General features: G+C 39.3%; 2 protein-coding genes across 21 annotated transcripts in view; one reads left to right on the top strand and one right to left on the bottom strand.

The window, feature by feature from the left end:
• The window catches only part of LOC110346867 (uncharacterized), a 72,985-nt gene extending 58,904 nt beyond the window's left edge, over positions 1-14,081 (bottom strand). For 3 of the 14 annotated variants that reach the window (XR_015440744.1, XR_015440742.1, XR_015440743.1), the window contains exons 1-4: positions 12,904-14,075; positions 11,638-11,774; positions 10,874-10,913; positions 10,520-10,612 (exon numbers count right to left, since the gene is read on the bottom strand). Coding sequence is in view for 3 of the 14 variants with exons in the window: in XM_087185943.1 (XP_087042069.1) it covers positions 10,520-10,612; positions 10,874-10,913; positions 11,638-11,699 (195 nt within the window). In the remaining 11 variants the exon portion in view is untranslated. Of the gene's footprint in view, positions 1-6; positions 208-10,519; positions 10,613-10,873; positions 10,955-11,595; positions 11,775-12,903 lie in introns of all 14 variants that reach the window. The other 11 variants (XR_015440746.1, XR_015440747.1, XM_087185943.1 and 8 more) reach the window with 11 other exon arrangements.
• Positions 1-18,620, top strand: part of Arhgap24 (Rho GTPase activating protein 24) — a 400,876-nt gene that overhangs the window by 332,523 nt on the left and 49,733 nt on the right. For 6 of the 7 annotated variants that reach the window (XM_004870505.4, XM_004870510.4, XM_004870509.4 and 3 more), the window contains one exon: positions 17,886-18,093. In XM_004870505.4, coding sequence (XP_004870562.2) covers positions 17,886-18,093 — 208 coding nt within the window. Of the gene's footprint in view, positions 1-5,935; positions 6,160-17,885; positions 18,094-18,620 lie in introns of those variants that run through there. The other variant, XM_004870507.4, reaches the window with a different exon arrangement.

Here is an 18,620-nt window from a genome sequence, read left to right on the forward strand (position 1 = left end):
TACTACCTCTCAAAATCCTCCCTCTTGTGTGAAACGCGTGGATCACATCATTAATGCCACTTTCTGAAGCAATTCTGGAAGTCCTTTTTCCTGAGTATCTTTAGTTGGGCTGTCAGGGCTCCCTTGATGTCCTGAATCCATTCAAAACATTTTTCTTTCATGGCATTTTGGCTTTGGGGAAGACCCAGAAGGTGCACAATTCCAGATCTGGATAAAGTGGATGAGGACACACTGTAATTTTTTATTTTGCAGGAATTAAACACTGAATTTTTTTTATTTTATAGGAATTCCCATAAATATTTGATCAATGCAGGGTGATCAAAACATAGAGAATGTTTCAGTTAAAATATGTATTAGAGTAAATGATAACATTGCTATTAACCCCCTTCAAAATAACTCCCTTCCTTTCCAACACATTTATTCCATCACTCTTGGCGATGTCTCTTTATTGTACCAAGATTTTTTCAACTTGAACATTCACCATATCTTTCGATCACCTTTTTTATATTTCTAAGAGTATAAAGGCTAATTTTTTCATGTTGCTGTAGTGAAAGTAAATTGTATTAAATCAAATTCATACTTAATAAACCAGTTATAATTCTGGTATTTATATTACATTCTCTTTTGTATAGTATTAGTGCTGTGAATTCACAAGGTGAATTTTTCCCCCAAACAGGTGCTTCTTAAGCTGACTGACCATTTTATATTTCAGAGTAATTTTGAAAACTTAGTTTTAAAAGTTGTAAGGTTAGATTAAGTTAAGATAGTTAATATTAGGCTGGAGAGGTAGCTTAGTGGGCAAGTGTATGCGTAACATGTGAGAGGCCCTGGGTTCAACTCCCAGCACCAAAAAGGGGTTGGAGGAACTTAAGCAGTCAAGATTCATTGGAGACATGTTGATATCTTACTAGATATATGATTCATGTCTGTAAATTATCTACTTTTTAGTTATATCTTCTATCAGAGAAGAGGAGAGTTTCTTAAACAGGTGACCACTCACTCCAGCTTACCTGATAACAATCTGGTTTGCAATTATTGTGCTAAGCTAAGAATTGATGGTGCTATTTTTTAGCTCTCATGGTGTTGTAGTTTGTGTGGCAGTTTATATGGCTACTCTTTCCATAGCCCTAAATGGCAAGTAAGGATGTAGAACATTAGAAAAACCCACAGGGTGAGCCCCCAACCCTGTGCCTTAGTAAATAGAAGGCTCTTCATCCTCCTCATGGAGGAAGTGAAGATACACACTGAAGAGGGAGGAGTTTGCTGGCACTTCCAGGACCAAAGATCCAGAAATCTGAGGATGTGTCTCAAAGTTCCTGATGTTTCTGTAGGGCCTCTTTTCCCCCTTCTTCCTGAAGACAGGGATCTGTCTTCAGATTCCTGGGGCTCAGGAACTCAGGGGTAGCCTTAATTTCTGCTGAGCCAGGTGTTTTGGTTAAAGGATTATTTCCATCAAGTGTGCTATTTTCCTCCTTTCCACCTCTTCCATCTGTTCTTTCCTCCAGAAAAATAAATGAGATCCAGTGAGCTTCTCCAGAATCACAGGTAGTCCCACCAATCCAGAGTTCTCACAAATAATCCCAATGAGACTTGCAAGAACTAAGTATAAACCTTCAATCTATGAACCTGGAAGAGTTGCTCTAGTAGTTGATTAGTTTATATACTGTATCCTATGGAATGTGCTCCTAGAATTTTACATAAATTCATGATTCAAGTATATTTTAAAATAGAAATAATGCTCCAAACAATAAATTTCACCTGGCCTCTTTGTTTAATTGGAAAGTGTTATGAGATTGCAAGGCAAGCTTTTAAAGTACTCACTTAATTTGCAAGAACTCTTTTGTGATTCCTCTGAGTATCAGAATTTTCTGAAGTTAATGCAGAACACAAAGCCAAACTGAATATTGAATGTAATAGATTATAACCGTCACCCAAAATCTTTGATATCAAGCACTCATATTAATATTAATTAATTCTATTCTCACTGTTGGATTTTTTTCTAAAATGTTATAAATTTGGATTTTAAATAATAAATTTATATGGCTGAAAAAACTTTATCATATATATTAAATTTCTACTTAATGTTTCACTGAAAATAACCTTTCCACTGATTTAAATATTTTAAAGTCACTATTTAAGTTCTGTCCTACATTTTGTGATTAGGTCATTAAATCCTCATATAGAATAGAAGTGTCATACAGTAAGTAACAGAACCAGGAAGAAAATCTGTGCCTCCTCTCCTTCATAGCATACTAGTTTAACATTTTTCTTAACTATGGTAGTAAAAAGTTCAGAATTACAAATCTATGTCTTTTTTTTTTTTTTTTGGTACCGGGGATCAAACTCAGGTCCTTAGCTTGCGAGGCAGGCAGTGGAACCACTGAGCTAAATCCTCGGCCCAAATCTATGTCTTTTGATAGTGTAGTTTTCAGTATATGAAAAACAAAGCTGTTTGAATGTTTGATACTAGAATTAATATAGAATTTTTGTATCTTTCAAAAAATCTGAATCAACAACATCAAAAAAGGCATAAAAAATGGAAGCAGCCCAAATGCCCATCCATGGATGAATGCATAGACAGAATGGATAAAAAGAATGTGGTATGTCATATTCAACATAACAAAGTTTTGGTCAAGAATGGGCCACATGTATTATGGTGGCCCCATGAGATTGTGTCACTTTGTGACATTGTAGTCATCTTAGTCTAAGTATACTCCGTGATGACTGCCTGAGAACATGATTCTCTAAATATGTCTCCATTGTCGAGTGATGCATGACTGTAGATCCATCCATAGGGTGGATTATTATTCAGCATGAAAAGGATTGAAGCGCTAATACATGCTACAACACCAAGGAGTCTAGAAAACATCATTCTAAGTGGAAAAGGCCACTCATAAAAGACCACACATTACATGATTCCCTTCATGTGAAAGTATAGAACAGGCTGTCCATCTATATATACAGAAAATAGAGTAGTGGTTGCTTAGAGCTGGAATAGAGAGCTGAGGGGAAATGGAACAATAGCCAAAATATATGAGGGATTTTTTTAAAAGATAAAAATGCTCTAGAATTGACTGTAGTAGTGATTGTATACTATAAATATACTGAAAACCACTGAATTGTGTATTTTAAATAAGTGGCTTCTATGATATATAAATTACATCTCAATACAACTATTAAAAATATCTGAATTGCCATAAGAGAACACATTTCCTTATCTGTCTTAGTTATGAACCTCAGACTTCATTAATCCTAAATAAAGATGTCTTGGTTTCCACCCACCATCCCAACACTCACAATAGTGGTTGTTGATTAGGCAGAATCTGTAAAGATATTTCGAAGAGAAAGTGATGTTATCACCCTGATTCAAACTCTGTGCTATCTGGGTACATTTTAAATACAGCTATTATAGAGCTGGCAATTATGACACTATGGCAGTTTCATTAGTTATGTTATTAAAAATCCTCTGTAATACACTTAAGTTTATCTTGCTTTAGCTTATACATGTAAAATACTCCCTCTTTGGCATTACAGTAATGGACATTTGATTAAATTATAGGAAACATCTGAAGTGCTTGCCAAGAAATTAAAAACTGTATAGAGAAAATTATAAAATCCAAGACTATAGAGTTCTAAATCTTTTCTTTTTATCAAATAAGGCAAATTTATGACAAAAAATTTAAATGGGGAAGCGAACCAATGGAAACATGAAAAGTAGTCTTTGTCTTTTAACTTGTTGGGCTGCTAACAAAATTCAGTATTGAATCTAGATAGCATAACTTTGTGCTGTCTGCTTAAAAACACCCATAACGGGTTTTTTCCCCGGTTAACAATTCTGAGAAGTACATGGTGTTTACTTAACAAGTAAATCCAAAAATTAGAATGTCAAAACATTTACTTAGTTTTGGGAAAACTTAGCTTGCTTTCTTTCTTTCTCTTTCTTTCTTTCTTTCTTTCTTTCTTTCTTTCTTTCTTTCTTTCTTTTTCTTTCTTTTGTCCTTTCATCCTTTCTGCCATTGTTTCTGTTTTGTGTTTGTTTTTACACTGGGTTTCTTCCCAATTGTTTCTGAGGCAGTGTTCATGGAAGTGCCTAGCCCAGGCTCAAAGGAGTGTGAGAACCCATTAATTTTCCATTAGCTCTGAGTGCTTAGCCTTACTTAGCTACTCACAAAATTGGGTTCCTCATATATTTATCTCTATACCAAAAGAATTGAGTCAGAGAGCCAGAGAGACAGTAAAATCCTTGGTGAATAATCCTTATGCATAATCAGCAGTGGGCAAGCAGAGGTCTATTGCTGAGACCATGTGGCCTTCCTTAGACACAGATCAGATGTGTGATGTTGCCTGTCTGCACTTTTTTCCTTCGCCTTTGGTTTCCCTGCTTGTAAAATTAGAAAATTGGACAAAATTGTTTAACTTCCTAGCTCCAAAACTCTGAGATCAGCCAAATCCTGTCCACCCTCCATGCACCCGGCAGTCAGCTCAGGTGGCTCCTAGTGACACTGGGTCTCTCTTGGTGGTGCCAGGGTACAATTTGGAGGCCTTTGTCTTCCCAGTAGTGTGCTGTGGAAGCAGCATTGGCCCCACAGGGTGGCAGCAGCTGGTGGTGAACCTTTCTCTGAAATTGTCTGACCCATCAGGGCTGCAGTGCTAGGGGCTCTGGCTAAGGGCTGGCAGGGACACAGGGGCTTTCGGGGTCAGCTGGGATGAAAGCACTAGCATTCTAGATCTGCTGATGGAACAGCCGGTGGGTGAATGATTAACCCAAGGAGTAAATTATTTGGAGAGGGGGACTGAAAGGGGTGGGGGCCTGAGAGCTGGGGTACAGAAGCTGCATAGCCAGAAAAACACGTATGTGGTTCAGCGTACACATGCAGGGCTGGCTTGTCCCGTGGTTATAATTGCAGACCCTTTGCTGCTGGATTGAATATTTTTATTTTACAGACATGCACATACATATATGTGACATACGTGTTTTAAGGGTCTGCACATTAAATTATCACTTCCAAATGAGTTCGACTGCATAGATCAGGGGGAAAAAACAAGTCTTGGACAAGAAGAGAACAAATGGGCAAGCCTGGGGGCAGAGAGTTGACCCTGGGCCGGTGCTGTGACACCCTGTGGCTTGCAGGAGGGGCTGAGCCAGGGCCGTGAAGGTGCTGCCCAAGACGACCGCCCAGGTCGGGCACAATCAGGAGAGGCAAGGGCTTCACCCGCGGTCGGCACTCGGGTTGTGACTGCACCTGCTGCATGTGACCAGCGGGCAGAGGCAGCCGCAGCCGCAGCTGTGAAGAGGCAGCCACAACCTTGCCGGCTTCCGCCCGCTCTCACTGAGGAAAGGAGCACGGCAGAGGAGGGGCGGGAGTCTCCGCACCGCACCGCCGGCGCCTCCCGAATGGGCTCTCCGCTGCTCTGACGTGGGACTCCAGGCAGAGCTGGAAGACAAGGAAGCTCACGGAGAGAATCAAGGGATGCGGGCGCTGTGAGAGAGACAGGGCAGGCCTTGGCGAGGAATCCCTCCCGCACTGAAATGCTTTCTGAACCAGGTGCCGCGATTCTCCTCCCGCTTTGCTCAGATGAGAGGAGCCAGCAAGGACTTCTCCTGAACAGTTCCTGAGGGGCCTTTCTGTCATTGTTCCTCTTTCCAGTGCACGGGGCTGTTTGCTGACCTTTCCAGAGGAATGTCAGCCCAGCTGAGGAGATAGTTCTTAGTAAAACAGAACAAACCAAACAAGTCCTGCAGTTTGAATGGGTGGTGTCTCTCGCTGGCTGCAGTTCTTTGCCTGTGATATTTTGGAGTGTCTGCAGAAACTTGACTACCTTAAAATCTCCCTGGATTAGGCCAAAGAAAAAGAAGTTTTCTGCCAGAAAGTAGGAAAGGAGAGCTGGTGAAAGGAGATCAGGACCTGGCTGATCAACATCTTGGAGCTGTAGGAATCAGCACTTCAGATGTAACACATAAACCAAAATGAGGAGAGACTGCCGGGTTCCGCGCAGAGGCGGAGTGTAAAAGCACCGGCAGCGCTTCAGAGCACAGGGCCTGAATGATGCCTGAAGACCGGAACTCTGGGGGACGCCCCTCGGGTGCCCTAGCTCCGACTGCCTTCATCCCCAAAACTACCTACCGAAGAATCAAACGGTGTTTTAGTTTTCGAAAAGGTAGGTAGCTGACATTTTCACGTCCTGTTAGAAGTATACCTGTATCCTTTCATGCTCTTAAATCTGTGTATGCTCAGATGAACCAGGAGTTTGGAAATTTAAAACTGTGCAAGAGGGATTTGAGTGTGTTCTTGGCATCTGCACTTATTTTTCAGGGTTATTATTGATCTATTACGGTCTGTAAATGGGCAGAGTGGGTGGGGCTTAAGATATGGTGGTCCTCTAGCGATCATCTTGATGGACAGGGAACTGAGCAAGTGGAGCTGAATCTTGAAAGTAGGGGCCACGCCTCCCTGGGGCTCTTCCCAGACCCCTACCCAGCAGCTGAGTCCTGACCCCTTGGACAAGTCCACCGCGAGTCTCTGCTCCGTGTCCCATTGCTTTGGTTTGGGTTCTGGCTACCTGTGCTAACCTCACCTCTCCTGTGGAGACGGTTTTGAGACTCCGATTATCTCTGGGGACCCTGTGAGGAGACTTGCATTAACATTGGCTAGAATTAAGAAATCCCTTGACTGTCCAAATACATCATGAAATGCCATTGGGAAAACACAGAGATATGAACTACTATCAGGAACCGGGGGTGGGATAATATAAGAACTTTTGATTAATAAAACAAACTAACATTTCTGAATTGGCTTATTTTGAAGGAATTAAAAAAAACAGCCTAAGTAAAATGCATTGTTTCCAGAAAATGTTTATGTATGAAGACATTTTAAAGTTTCCTTTTGCTTTAAAATGAGAATAAATGGAATGTCTGTTTAAGTGCAAACTAGGTCATTATAATCTCAATGTCACGCACTGAAAGGCAATAATTTAGTCAGGGGCGGAATTGAATAACATCTGGGATTGCTCCCTTCTTCCTTTTTTCTTTGCTTTTCCACCTTCTAAGTAACCTTCCCTACTTAGTAGCCAACAAAAGAATGAGAAAAAAACAAGACTAAGAAAAATTAAATGAAAATTAAATGCACAAAATATAGGGAAATTTTTAACGATTCTTTCTGAGTCTTTTTCTTTGAAAAAGTTATGATCTAGCTAGGACCACTGTCACGTTATCAGCCAGAAATTCAGAAATTAACTCACATTCCTATCTCATTCATAAAGGAAATTAAATAAGAGATACATAGTTTTAACCTCATATTTTATAAATCTTTGGGGATCTCTCATGGATGCTGTCAGATTATAGCAGTGATAGAGAAACTGAAAATGACAAATATCAAGAAAAGCACAAGGACTAATTGCTTGAAGGACACTTCCCTTTCTTTGAGTTTCCTGCCCTTTAGAAGTGACAGGGCATGTTTGCAGGGTCATCTCTGAGGACAGGGCTTGGCCCGTTTTACCATCTTACCTTGCCTGCTCCAATGTGGGGTATGGTGGATTTGTGAGGATGCCTGGGAAAGCAGCTGTTCCCCAGCCTCCTTCCTTCCTCCTTAACCCCAGGAGGGGACCGGAACTACCCCCTCCTTCACCGAGGGGCTGCAGACACCGGGAAGATCTTCCATCGCTCAGCTCCTGGGGGCTCTTTTTACAGTGCTATCTTTCCTAGGCAAATCTTAGTTTGGGGAATGTTCAGCATTTGAAAGAAGGATTAAGAGATGTTGCCTTTGCAAGGCTGTATTCTGCTTTCTGTGATGAGAGGGTGCCAGAAGCCTTGGCTGCCCCTGCCTGATCCCCTGCTTCTGGGCTGTTAGCACGGAGGGCCTGGGGGAGCTCAGGTGCCTAGCTGCCCCCCAACTGCTCCCCTGCCTGCTCTCCAAAACCATGCTGCCCTGAGAAGGGGGTGGTTTATGTGCATTCTTAAATCTCCTGGGTGCTCAAATATTTCTAGAAGTGGACCTGGTTTCTGAGCTTGCCTGGCACCAGTGGAAGCCATCTGAAGCAACACAGCAAGGCAGCAAGGAGCACTTGTGAAACTAGCAAAAGTGTCAAGAAGAAAAAAAATGTGGACATAGCTGTTTTTCCTGATGTACATTATATATATATATATATTTTTTTTTTCCCCCGACAGAAACGGAGACTCTAAAGTCTCCAGGCTTCAGAAAAGCTGCCCAACAGCACGGTGGAGTTGGGTAAAAGTTCCCAGGGGCCTGGTGGGAGCAGAGCTTGCATGCTAGGTAACCACCACTCCTTTTGCACAGTGCCTTTCTTTTCCAGACCTCTTCTGCCCTTTACTGCCCTTTTCATCTCTTTCTTTGTTCTGGTACTAATTAAGGTCACTGAAAAATTTTTCCCAGTGGTTTTAGAAACCCAGAAACTAAGAAACATCTATTAGGCAGGAAGCTGGGGAATGTGGTACTTCACATTTAAGTTGTGGTGAGAAAAAGATTACAATGTATTTTTACTCTGTGGATTTTGAAACTATGTATTTTCATTACTTCTGTAACACTAATATCAGGAGCATAACCTATGCTTTGATTACCTGGGAATGTATACATGTTGGGTCTTGAGCACTTGGTCTAACTAGAATGGTCTAGATTACTTGATTGTTGTGTCCCAGGAAACAACATTTTTCAACTCTGACTTTGCTTCATTTTTCCCATGAATTTCTTTTTCTTGGATATAAATCACCATCCACTCCCCAGTAGCTTTTCACACACTATAACCACTTAGTGGTCATGCACAGCTGCTTGTCCTTCCTTGCAGACTTTGAGCCCATTTCTGTTCCCATCACCCTGGTTGTCTGTGCCTTTATTACTTCCTGCATGAAATTTATCTTAAGTAGTATCTATGCAAGACAACATCCATCTTCACTCTGTCCACCACCAGTGTTCTTCACAGAGTCCTGACACCCATAGTCTACTTTTTAAAGCTGAATATGTATTCCTAAAACATGCTGTCAAGCAATATCCCACAGCTCAAGAAGGTTTTATGAGCTCCTGTGGCCCGCAGGGAAAAGTCTTCTTTCACATAATTATCAATGCCTTTTAAGTGATCCCACCTACTACCTACTGTACAAACTCCCTAGTTCCTTAGATTGATCTACATTTTCTCCCTAAACACATGTCCTGCCCCACCTATCTATCTCTGCTCACTGTTTCTTCTGCTGTGATGCTTTCTCCTCCATTTCCCATCCAGATTTTAGCCTTTGAACAAGATTTCTTTGGCTCCCACTTCTTCATCAAACCAGTAATGTTCCTATCACCCTTATGTTTTATTGAAGCTGTCACTTGGCTGTGATATCCTTGTAGCCACCTTAAGCAACTATGCACACTTGTATATACACACACACACACACACACTTACTTCCTCCCAAAGTAAGGTTTAGCAATAGGTCTATTCAATTAGGGATTCAAGATTGATTGCAAGATGGTAAAGTATGATATTACTACCTACCATTTCCTGCTATTCCATGGGCTAATGAGTTGAAATAGAACACTTCATAGTAGTGGTAGATAACGCCAACTTTCTCTTTGGAATGTATTGTTTGTTATTTATGTTGTAATCATACTTTCAAAATTAATTTTTCTAACAAAAGTTACTATCCAAATCTATATCACTTTAAATTATAAACAAGTAGTTCATATATCAAAGTTTTTTGGATTCTCTACCAAGCCATGTTAGGAATGAGAATGTAAACAGAAGAGGCTGTCCAAAATCCATGAAATCACAGGCTCCTTGGGGCTAGTAAATAAGTAATAACCTGTGATAAACACTAAAGCAAATTTTGTACACAGTCCTGGATGACTATGAACAAAAGACTGATCATAGGCTCATCTGAAAAGGCAGTGAGTTGCCTAAACTGCATGAAATCATATTTTCTCCTATATAACCCTAAAAGAATGGTCAGAATTATGCCTAAATTAAGGAAACAGAATATAGTGGGGAAAAGATGACTTTAAAATAATACATACTTGTATTTGTAACCCAGATCTGCTATTTTGTGGATGTATGGCCTCAGACAGGTCATGTAGCATCTTTGAGTCAAGTTTTGTTTGTAGAAGAAAGGCTGCCTTAAACAAGGTCTGTGGGTACTCAATAAAGAAAGGCATGTAAATTTCACAGCTTAGTACTTGGCTGTAAGGGATTTCTGTCATTGCTCCACTGGTTTAGGCATAGGCCACTAGATCACTGTGTTAACCTTATAACAGTTTCTTCATATTCCTATGCAGTTATCTTTCTTCTTCTTCCTCATTCTAACTGTGAAGTAGTCAAAGTTCTACTAAGCATTCTTGACTCATTAGGACTCCTAGCTCCTTGAATTAAAGGGTTTATAGTTACGTAAGATTTTTTTTGGCTATTGAGAAAGCTGCTGACAGGTTGAAGTAAATTTTGGCTAGCTTTGCTTCTTAGTTTTGTGCTCAAATGGTGTCTTTATTTTGATTTGTCCATTTACCAAAAGCAAATGTTCATTGAAAACTCTTACAATTCTGGTGATGGCTGGATCTCTCCGGCTGGCAGAGTTGCATTCAGCAGCAGGAAAAGCAAAGCCAGTTCCCTCTGTGGCTAAGCATGAGACCTACAGACAAGAAGAGGTAGAAAACTCTAAGCACAGATACCACGGCATGTGGATTGCAACTATATTTTTAAACTTCTGTCTTCTCACTAGCAAATGAAGGACACTTCTGCTCTTAGGTTTTTATGGAAATTAATGTCATCTAAGAACTACCGAAGAGTCCATTTTACAATGGAATGACTCATTTATTGTCTATCATCAGGGAGGTTTTATTCTCATACATGCAATTATTCCTCACATGTTTGCAGAGCAGTTCTGACTCACCCATCTTGATACTCTGCTCCAGGGATGTAAAGCTGAGGGCCTCCCTACAGCAGAATAGAGTACACGTTGAACATCCCAAATCTAAAAGTCCAAAACCCCAAATCAGAAACTTTTTGGGTGCTAACATGATGACCCCATATGAAATTCCACACCATGAAAATTTGTTTCATGAAGGAAATTATTTAAAATATGGCATACAGTTACCCACAGGCTATGTGCATAGGGTCTATATAAAATAGAAGTGAATTTTGTGCTTAGACTTAGGTCCTATTGCCAAGATATATCATTGTATATATTCAAATATTCCAAAATCTGAAACACATTTCCAGTCCCCTGCATTTCAGATAATGAGTATTCAACCTGCATGATCGTTGGTGTCCTTTAGACCTGGGACCAATGCCAGTTCAACCGTTGTGCCTGTGGTACTTTGGGAAATTTCCTGAAACTGCTCTGTAGTTCACAGGATATATTTGTAATATAGAGCTACTTTCCAATATTATTTATAGTAATCATAACAGATGTAAAATAATTATTTTACTCTAATAATTACAAAAGTGCAATATTCTTTTGATGACTGAGACCTAGTCCAGTACAGGTGGGCATTTAAAAAAATAATTACAGAGAAATACATTAAGGAATCAAGAAATATATCACAATTTGACTCTAGGTTGGGGTTTGTGGGAATGTTAGCAAAGACTCAACCCAAATGATGTGTGTTGAACCTTGCAGCATACGTTCTCCTCCTCTGACTCATGAAGTAGGACCTGCCTCCTAATCGTGCTCCATTTAGGAAAACAGCCAATGGTCCAGTATGGTTTGAGGACATGGTGTCTGAGATTTCAGGAGGAATGAGAGGGGAGATGCTGTGATGCTTGGTACACAGTCAGTGCTACCAAAATATCTGTTGAATAAAGGGTGGATAAAGAGGCAGAGATCAGATTGTGAGAACTTTCATGTGTGAAAATGAGTTTGATTACAAAGATAGACCAGTGGGCACCATTGGAAGATATGAAGTCAAAGAGTGGAATGATCTGATTGAAATATTATGGGAATCTGTACCTCATTTGGGAGCTCTACTCTCCAAAAAGTCATGTGAGAAATATTGAGTAAGTAAGCTAATGCAACCACAAGTTTGGAGGCAGCCAATGTGGTAGTTGAACAAATAACATGAAGCAAGGGGGGAAGCTAGCTTGACTTCCGTGATGCGGGGGAATGACTGGTATCAGTAGCCAAATTAAGACTACAGGAAGTAGGAAGGATTTCAAAGAAAAGATGATTTAGCTCATTTAAAAGTTTTGACTTTGCGAATGTTTTCAGATTATCCATACTGAAGATATAAGGGGCAATTAGAAATCTAATCACAATAACCTAAATTAGGGTACAAATCTGGGAATAATTGATAGGCTGTTAAATTGGATGGTATCCAGCAGAGAAATTGTATTAAATAAAGGAAAAATAAGACTGAGGGCAGAATTCAAACAACCAATAAACTTGGAAAAAGGAGTAATAGGTTACATGGTCAAGAAAGAGATTGAGGCCTTCCAAGATGCAAAAATCATACAAATGGGAAGTGTCAGGAAGAACAAGATTGGTAGTTTTAAAGGGAGCTAAGCATAAAATAATACAAAAACCAAACATGGCTGCCAGTGGTTTGACAACCAGGAAGTTGGTGGTGGTGTTAGAAAATGCCTTTCCAGTGGAATGGCAGGGCCAGAAGTCAAATTGCAATAGGTTTCAGGTAGATAGGAAGTTATGAAATGGAGTCATGCTTAATGGAATCAAGGAAGGAAAAAGATACATAGTTACAGGGCACAGAGTTCAAGAAGGCTGGCTTGGCATTTACTTATTATTAGGGAGGTTGGGATTTGAATATATGAATCTGAAGACATGCATGAATTGGATGGGTTGCTCCTGGCCATTGGTCATATAAATCACTAGCAAAGAAGAGGACTCACAAGCCCTGCAGGAGTTCAGATTTCTCTTTCACACATTCCAGTTGAAACTTCCTCCCTCACATGTAATCAACTCACCTGTGCAATTTGCTTTCTCCATCTGGTGAAAAGTCCTCTCCTGGTGGTATTTTATGGCAGCATCAGAGTACTGCAGGGAAATAAGCGTGGCATACCAATGTCACCCAGAAATTCCAGGGATAGTATTGTCAGGCACTGTGGGACCACATTGAGAATTAAATGGGGATAGCTGGGATTGTTTGCCTGACCCACACCAGAGGGAGTAGCCTGGTTAATAATCTACTAATCAGTGGGTTCTTTCCCCATGCTGCTAGTTAGAGGCAGCATGTGACCTTTATGTTTTCTTTTTTTGTTGTTGTTAATTTTAAAATTTGAAATCTCACTGCTTCCCTCAAGGAAACTTTAAATGAAATGTTTTTTAAATTACTTTTTACTCCATTAGTGATTTTCCTCAAAAAAATATTCCTACACAGGAGGTTAATCCACATCTAACATTTTACACTACGATGCTTGGCATATTGTCATTTCTAATGCCACAGAATAGGGAGTATACACCTATTAGAAGTCTGTATTAATTCTTCACAAGGCCAGTTCCACAGCAGAAAACTATCATATTTCCACAGGAATTTATACGTATATGTACATGATATCTACATGCTTTATCTTTCTTACCTTTTACATGGCTAAACAAGCTTAAGCTTTAAATGAAGAAAACTGTCTTTCAGAGAGCATGCTCACTGAAGTGCCAGTTTGTTTCTTCTCCAATTTTAGATGGTATTTTTCCACCCAATTTACATTTTCTCTGCATAAACCCTCACCCCTGCCTTGTAATTCTGAGAGGAACCCAGGTCAGGATGCTCCTTAGTAAGTGGTAGGATTCTTCCTCCACCTCTGCCTTCAGCTGTGATGCAGCCTACCCAGTATTGTATGACAGACTTGCAGGGAAGCCCTGAACGCATTTCAGCTCAGCAGTTTACTACAGTACCTGAGTTGCTTGCCCCTTTAGGGTTTCAAACTCCTTGTACACAGGATAAGAGTAGAGAAGGTACCTACCTCATGGGGTGCTATAGGTTTTGAATAAGAGAAATGCAGATAAACTGCTGATCACATGTCTAGCATATATAAGTATAGCTTGGCTAGTATCACTTTTTAAAACATAAAAGTACACTATTTTACTCACTTTAGAATATACTAACATTTTAAATGACTAGAAAATGAGGACTCATGACAATTTAGATTCAATAAAAAGGAAGAAGACTCAAAACTTTTGAAGCTGCCTGTCCTGACATGGACTTCCATTCTGGCACTTGGTGCTCTGTAACTAACTGTGGGCAAATTATTCAGGCTCTGTAAGTCCCAATTTCCTCAGCTGTGAATAGGGAGAATGGTAGCAACTTTATATGTTTCTGATACAATGTAGAAGGATATATGTCAAGGGCTTAGTACATAATAGTACATACATAATAAATTTTGGAATCTTGCTATACTTTCCAGGTAAATTCTTATTTTATAACAAAGGCAAATCTTCATGTATAAAGAAAAAAAAGGAAGACAAAAAATATCTCTGAAGCAAACCTTATCCCTTCTTTTATCATCTCCTAAGTTGTTTGCCAAAAAGAAATCCTAAGAGTTTTCAGAAAAGTATATTTGACTGCTTTTCATTATTGTATAAAATTAAATCTTAGAAGCTTAGTTCTTATTTGTAGTGTATGTAGAAGTGAAATTGGAATGTTTGTACTAGATTTTCTCCTGGAAATGGAGAGAAACTTTAAATAGATAGATAGATAGATAGATAATATCCAAAATATAAAAATTGTACATATATATAATTTATTCTTGAATGCCATCATGTTATTATTAAATGACTTCTAAGTGCCTTATAAAATTATTTTCTTAATTTTGGTGAGATGGAATGGAAACATTGTAGCCAAATAAGCATTTGTTTCCAAATAACTCAGAAAAAGAATCAGTGTTCTCCATTCGTAAAACCAATTTTTAAGCCTTGTTTTTAAACACTAGGCTGTCAGCCAATATCAGTATCACCACAGAATGGGCTAGAATTTTGTTTTGCTACAAGTAACAGAAAAGCCAAGGTAATAAGGCTTAAATACAGAAAGGCTTATTTTTCTCACATTAAAAACCTATCTGAGTAAAGTGCTGCTGGTATTTGGCTCATTTCAGTCCCAGTACCCCTGTTAGTTGCTTTCCCTTGTGATCAGTGTAAGGGTTAAAGATGATCATTACAAGGACCAGTATCATCCCCAACTCAAGAAAGGAAAAAGGTCCCATTTAAAATAGCTATAAAAACAAATATATAAATTTAAAAGTGAATTTGGTCCACTAAAGAGGTGGAGGATCTCTACAATGACACATTGATGAAAGAAACTGAAGAAGATATTTTTTAAATGGAGACATGTATGGTCATAGATTGGAAGAATTAATGTGTTTAAAATGTCTATCCTCCCCAAAGTGTTCCCAGGAAATGGGAACAACCTAAGGGACCATCAACTGATGAACAAGTTAAGAAAATGTTTTTCATATATGCAGTAGAATGCTTTTCAGGCATAAAAGAATGAAATTCTGTCCTTTGCACAATATGGATGTAACCAGAGATCATTATGTGAAGCACTGAGTGGCCATACTCATAGGTAGACTTTAAAATTTTCACCTCATGAAAGCTGAGATAGAATGGTGGGTACCAGAGGCTGAGGGCAGAGGGAAGAAGGAAGGGATGGAAAGAGCTTATTCCAGCAGCACTAAGCTACAGTTAGATAGGAGCAAGGAGTTGTGGTATGCTTTGCAAGTAGGATGAGTATAGGTAACAATAAATACATTTTTCCCAAAAAGCTAAAACAAAGGATTGTTAATGTTTTCACCATAAAAATGATGAATGTTTGAGGAAATAGATATGCTTAATCTTATTTAAACACTACACAGTGCATACAGGTGCATAGGCAACTCCTCGCCCAATAAATATATGCATGACTTTTATGTTTTTGTGTATCAGTTAAAATATTTTTAAAATTTTTTTTAAATCCAAGTGATAACTCCAAACCCAGAAGAGCAAATGAGAACCAGTTCCTGTACTTCTTAAAGTTATTCCTGCTGGGGATTTAGCTCAGTGGTGCCACTGCCTGCCCAGCAAGTCCAAGGTCCTGAGTTCGATCCCTGGTACAAAAAAAACCCAAAAAGTTATTCCTGGTGCCTCTTGGTCTCTTAGGATAAATAAATGTCACTGCCTTTTGTGGTAGACAAGGGCATGCTTTTCCCGTTCATAGTGCATTAGAAAAGGAAAAGCACAGCAAAAAATAAAAAATGAAAAATAAAAGGCAAGGAAAAGAGTGATTGGAGCTCCAGATATCATTCTAATCCACAAAACGAGTCTTCCTCTGGTCTCCATGAGACTTCTCAGCCAGCGATCCGCCATGTGGCCACCTCACTGCAAGAGAAGTGAAACATTTAATTTTTCATCTAAAAAAGTAGAGATAACAAGAGAAAATATCAGGGGAATGGCTGGTGAATTACTTGTTCTAAAGTCTCCAAACTAAGGTAAATGGACCTGTTACCTGCTTTAACCTTTACTGGCTTTACAAAATTCCATTTTCTAATTCTATTTGGTATGTCTTGGATCACCGAACCTTATTTTCTAAAAGGAATACATGAAGTCCACAGTGCTAGGTTTGATATCAAGTGTGGGATCATTTTGTATGAATCTTCTCTTTAATAGCAAGTCTCTATTGCTGGAATGTGATAGTTTCATATTGCTGAATCCATAGATAAATGATTTTACAGGTGTGAGGAGGCCAAAACATCTGTTGTTATTATCAAATATTAACCCAGTGGTTGTTAAATAATTCCTCAAATGCCTTGGAGTCTTATGTAATTTTAACAGACATTTATTTTCCTTCCCCTTTTATGAAACTTACCAGGCCATTAAAACCATTTAATGGTATACATTTCCTCTGAGGAGGTTGGGGTCATATGTGACTTGACTTTATTTTCCCTTCTTTTCTCATCAGTTGATCATATTTACCAAGCTACTATCTAGTATGAATATATGTGAGAAGTTGTCTCTTCTCCATGGAGCACCAAGGATGGAGTACTTGGGTGCTCAGTCTGTCCCCGGGGACATACAACGAGGAATGTGTGCTTGGGCATATTTTAAAGGCAGTAATAAAACTGACTAAAAGTTGTGCTACTCTTTATTACCACTAAGTGCTGGCAACTGTAGGGCCCTATCTGGCAAGCCAGAACACCCATGACCCACCCGCCTCACTTTTAGAATTCACTGCTTACTAATTTAATTTTTCTGTTTCAAGTAAGTCAGTAGATTAAGGTTTTAAAGGGAAAATGATGTTGGAAATATTTTTAATTTTATTTTTTCATTTTAGTTTATTAGTACATGTGTGCAGCACATAATGTTCACATTCCTTGGGTGGAATTGGTCCATGAACACAACACACCCTACTTCCCTTTTTCATCCCCTTTCCCTCCCCTTCCTCCCCTGGCCACTATCTCTTGTTCCCCTTTCTTTTTTAAAACATGTCTTATTTTCCTGGCTTTATCATCTTAATCACGGTCATGACATCATGAATGAAAACAAAGGGGAAAGTAGAAATGAACAGAATTTAAACTAAGTGTAAATTGTATAAAGCATAAGAAAATTAAAATTTGACTGTTCTGAGAATATTTCTACCTTTATCTTCTGAATTCAGTTCCTTTCCCAGAAAAAAAATGTGAGAAATTAAAACTAAAATTATACTTGTTATGATATTTTTCTACTTCAAATTCAATATTGCAAACCCAATATTTCTAAATTGGTTTTGAGCTAAGCATAGGCTAGAAGGGAAGGGGGCAGCATCAGGTAAACTCTTTTCCCTTTGAAGAATTATATATAATGAATTTGATGATATAAGAATGGGAAATACCAAATATCAAGTGCTTGCTAATATTTTAATCTTGCTTTTTCCTTTACATTGACTTTGAAAACTAAGCAATGAAGTCTGAAGAGATAGGTTTCTCAAATGCTCTTATTTTTCCAGGTATTTTTGGGCAGAAACTGGAAGACACTGTGCGCTATGAGAAAAGATATGGGAACCGCCTAGCCCCGATGTTGGTGGAGCAGTGTGTGGACTTCATCCGACAGAGGGGGCTGAAGGAAGAGGGTCTCTTCCGGCTGCCAGGCCAGGCTAATCTGGTCAAGGAGCTACAGGATGCCTTTGACTGTGGGGAGAAACCGTCATTTGACAGGTATGTGTCCAGGTCCTCCTCACCATCCTTCACTGAGAAAGCCACACTGAACTGAAAAAATGCAGGGAGCAGGAATGCACAAGTTTGATTGCTGTGGTCACAGGTTAGAGCATGGATTATTTGTCCACACAAGTCTGGATTGTTGCAGTTAGGCTACAAAGTAAAAGATGTGGCACTTTAGATGTCCTTTCTTTTTTTTTTTTTTTTTTTTTTTTTTTGGTACCGGGGATCAAACTTGGGACCTTGCACTTGCAAGGCAGGCACCAGAACCACTGAGCTAAATCCCTGGCCCTAGATGTCCTTTTTTCATTGTTCTCTCTCCTTCTCCTCCCTCTCCTCCTCCTTTTCCTTCTCCTTTTTCTTCTCCTTCTCCTCCTCCTCCTCCTCCTCCTCCCTAGCTTGAACCCAGAGCCTTTGCAATGAACTATATCTTCATTCATTCCTTTTAAAAAATGTTTAATTTTGAGGTGAAGTCTCACTAATTCACTAAGTTCCTCCAGCTGGACTCAAACTTACAGTCCTCCTGC

Source organism: Heterocephalus glaber, unplaced genomic scaffold (assembly GCF_053883595.1).
Source record: "Heterocephalus glaber isolate CG9 unplaced genomic scaffold, H.glaber_assembly_v1.0 deba00001503, whole genome shotgun sequence".
Lineage (NCBI taxonomy): Eukaryota > Metazoa > Chordata > Mammalia > Rodentia > Bathyergidae > Heterocephalus > Heterocephalus glaber.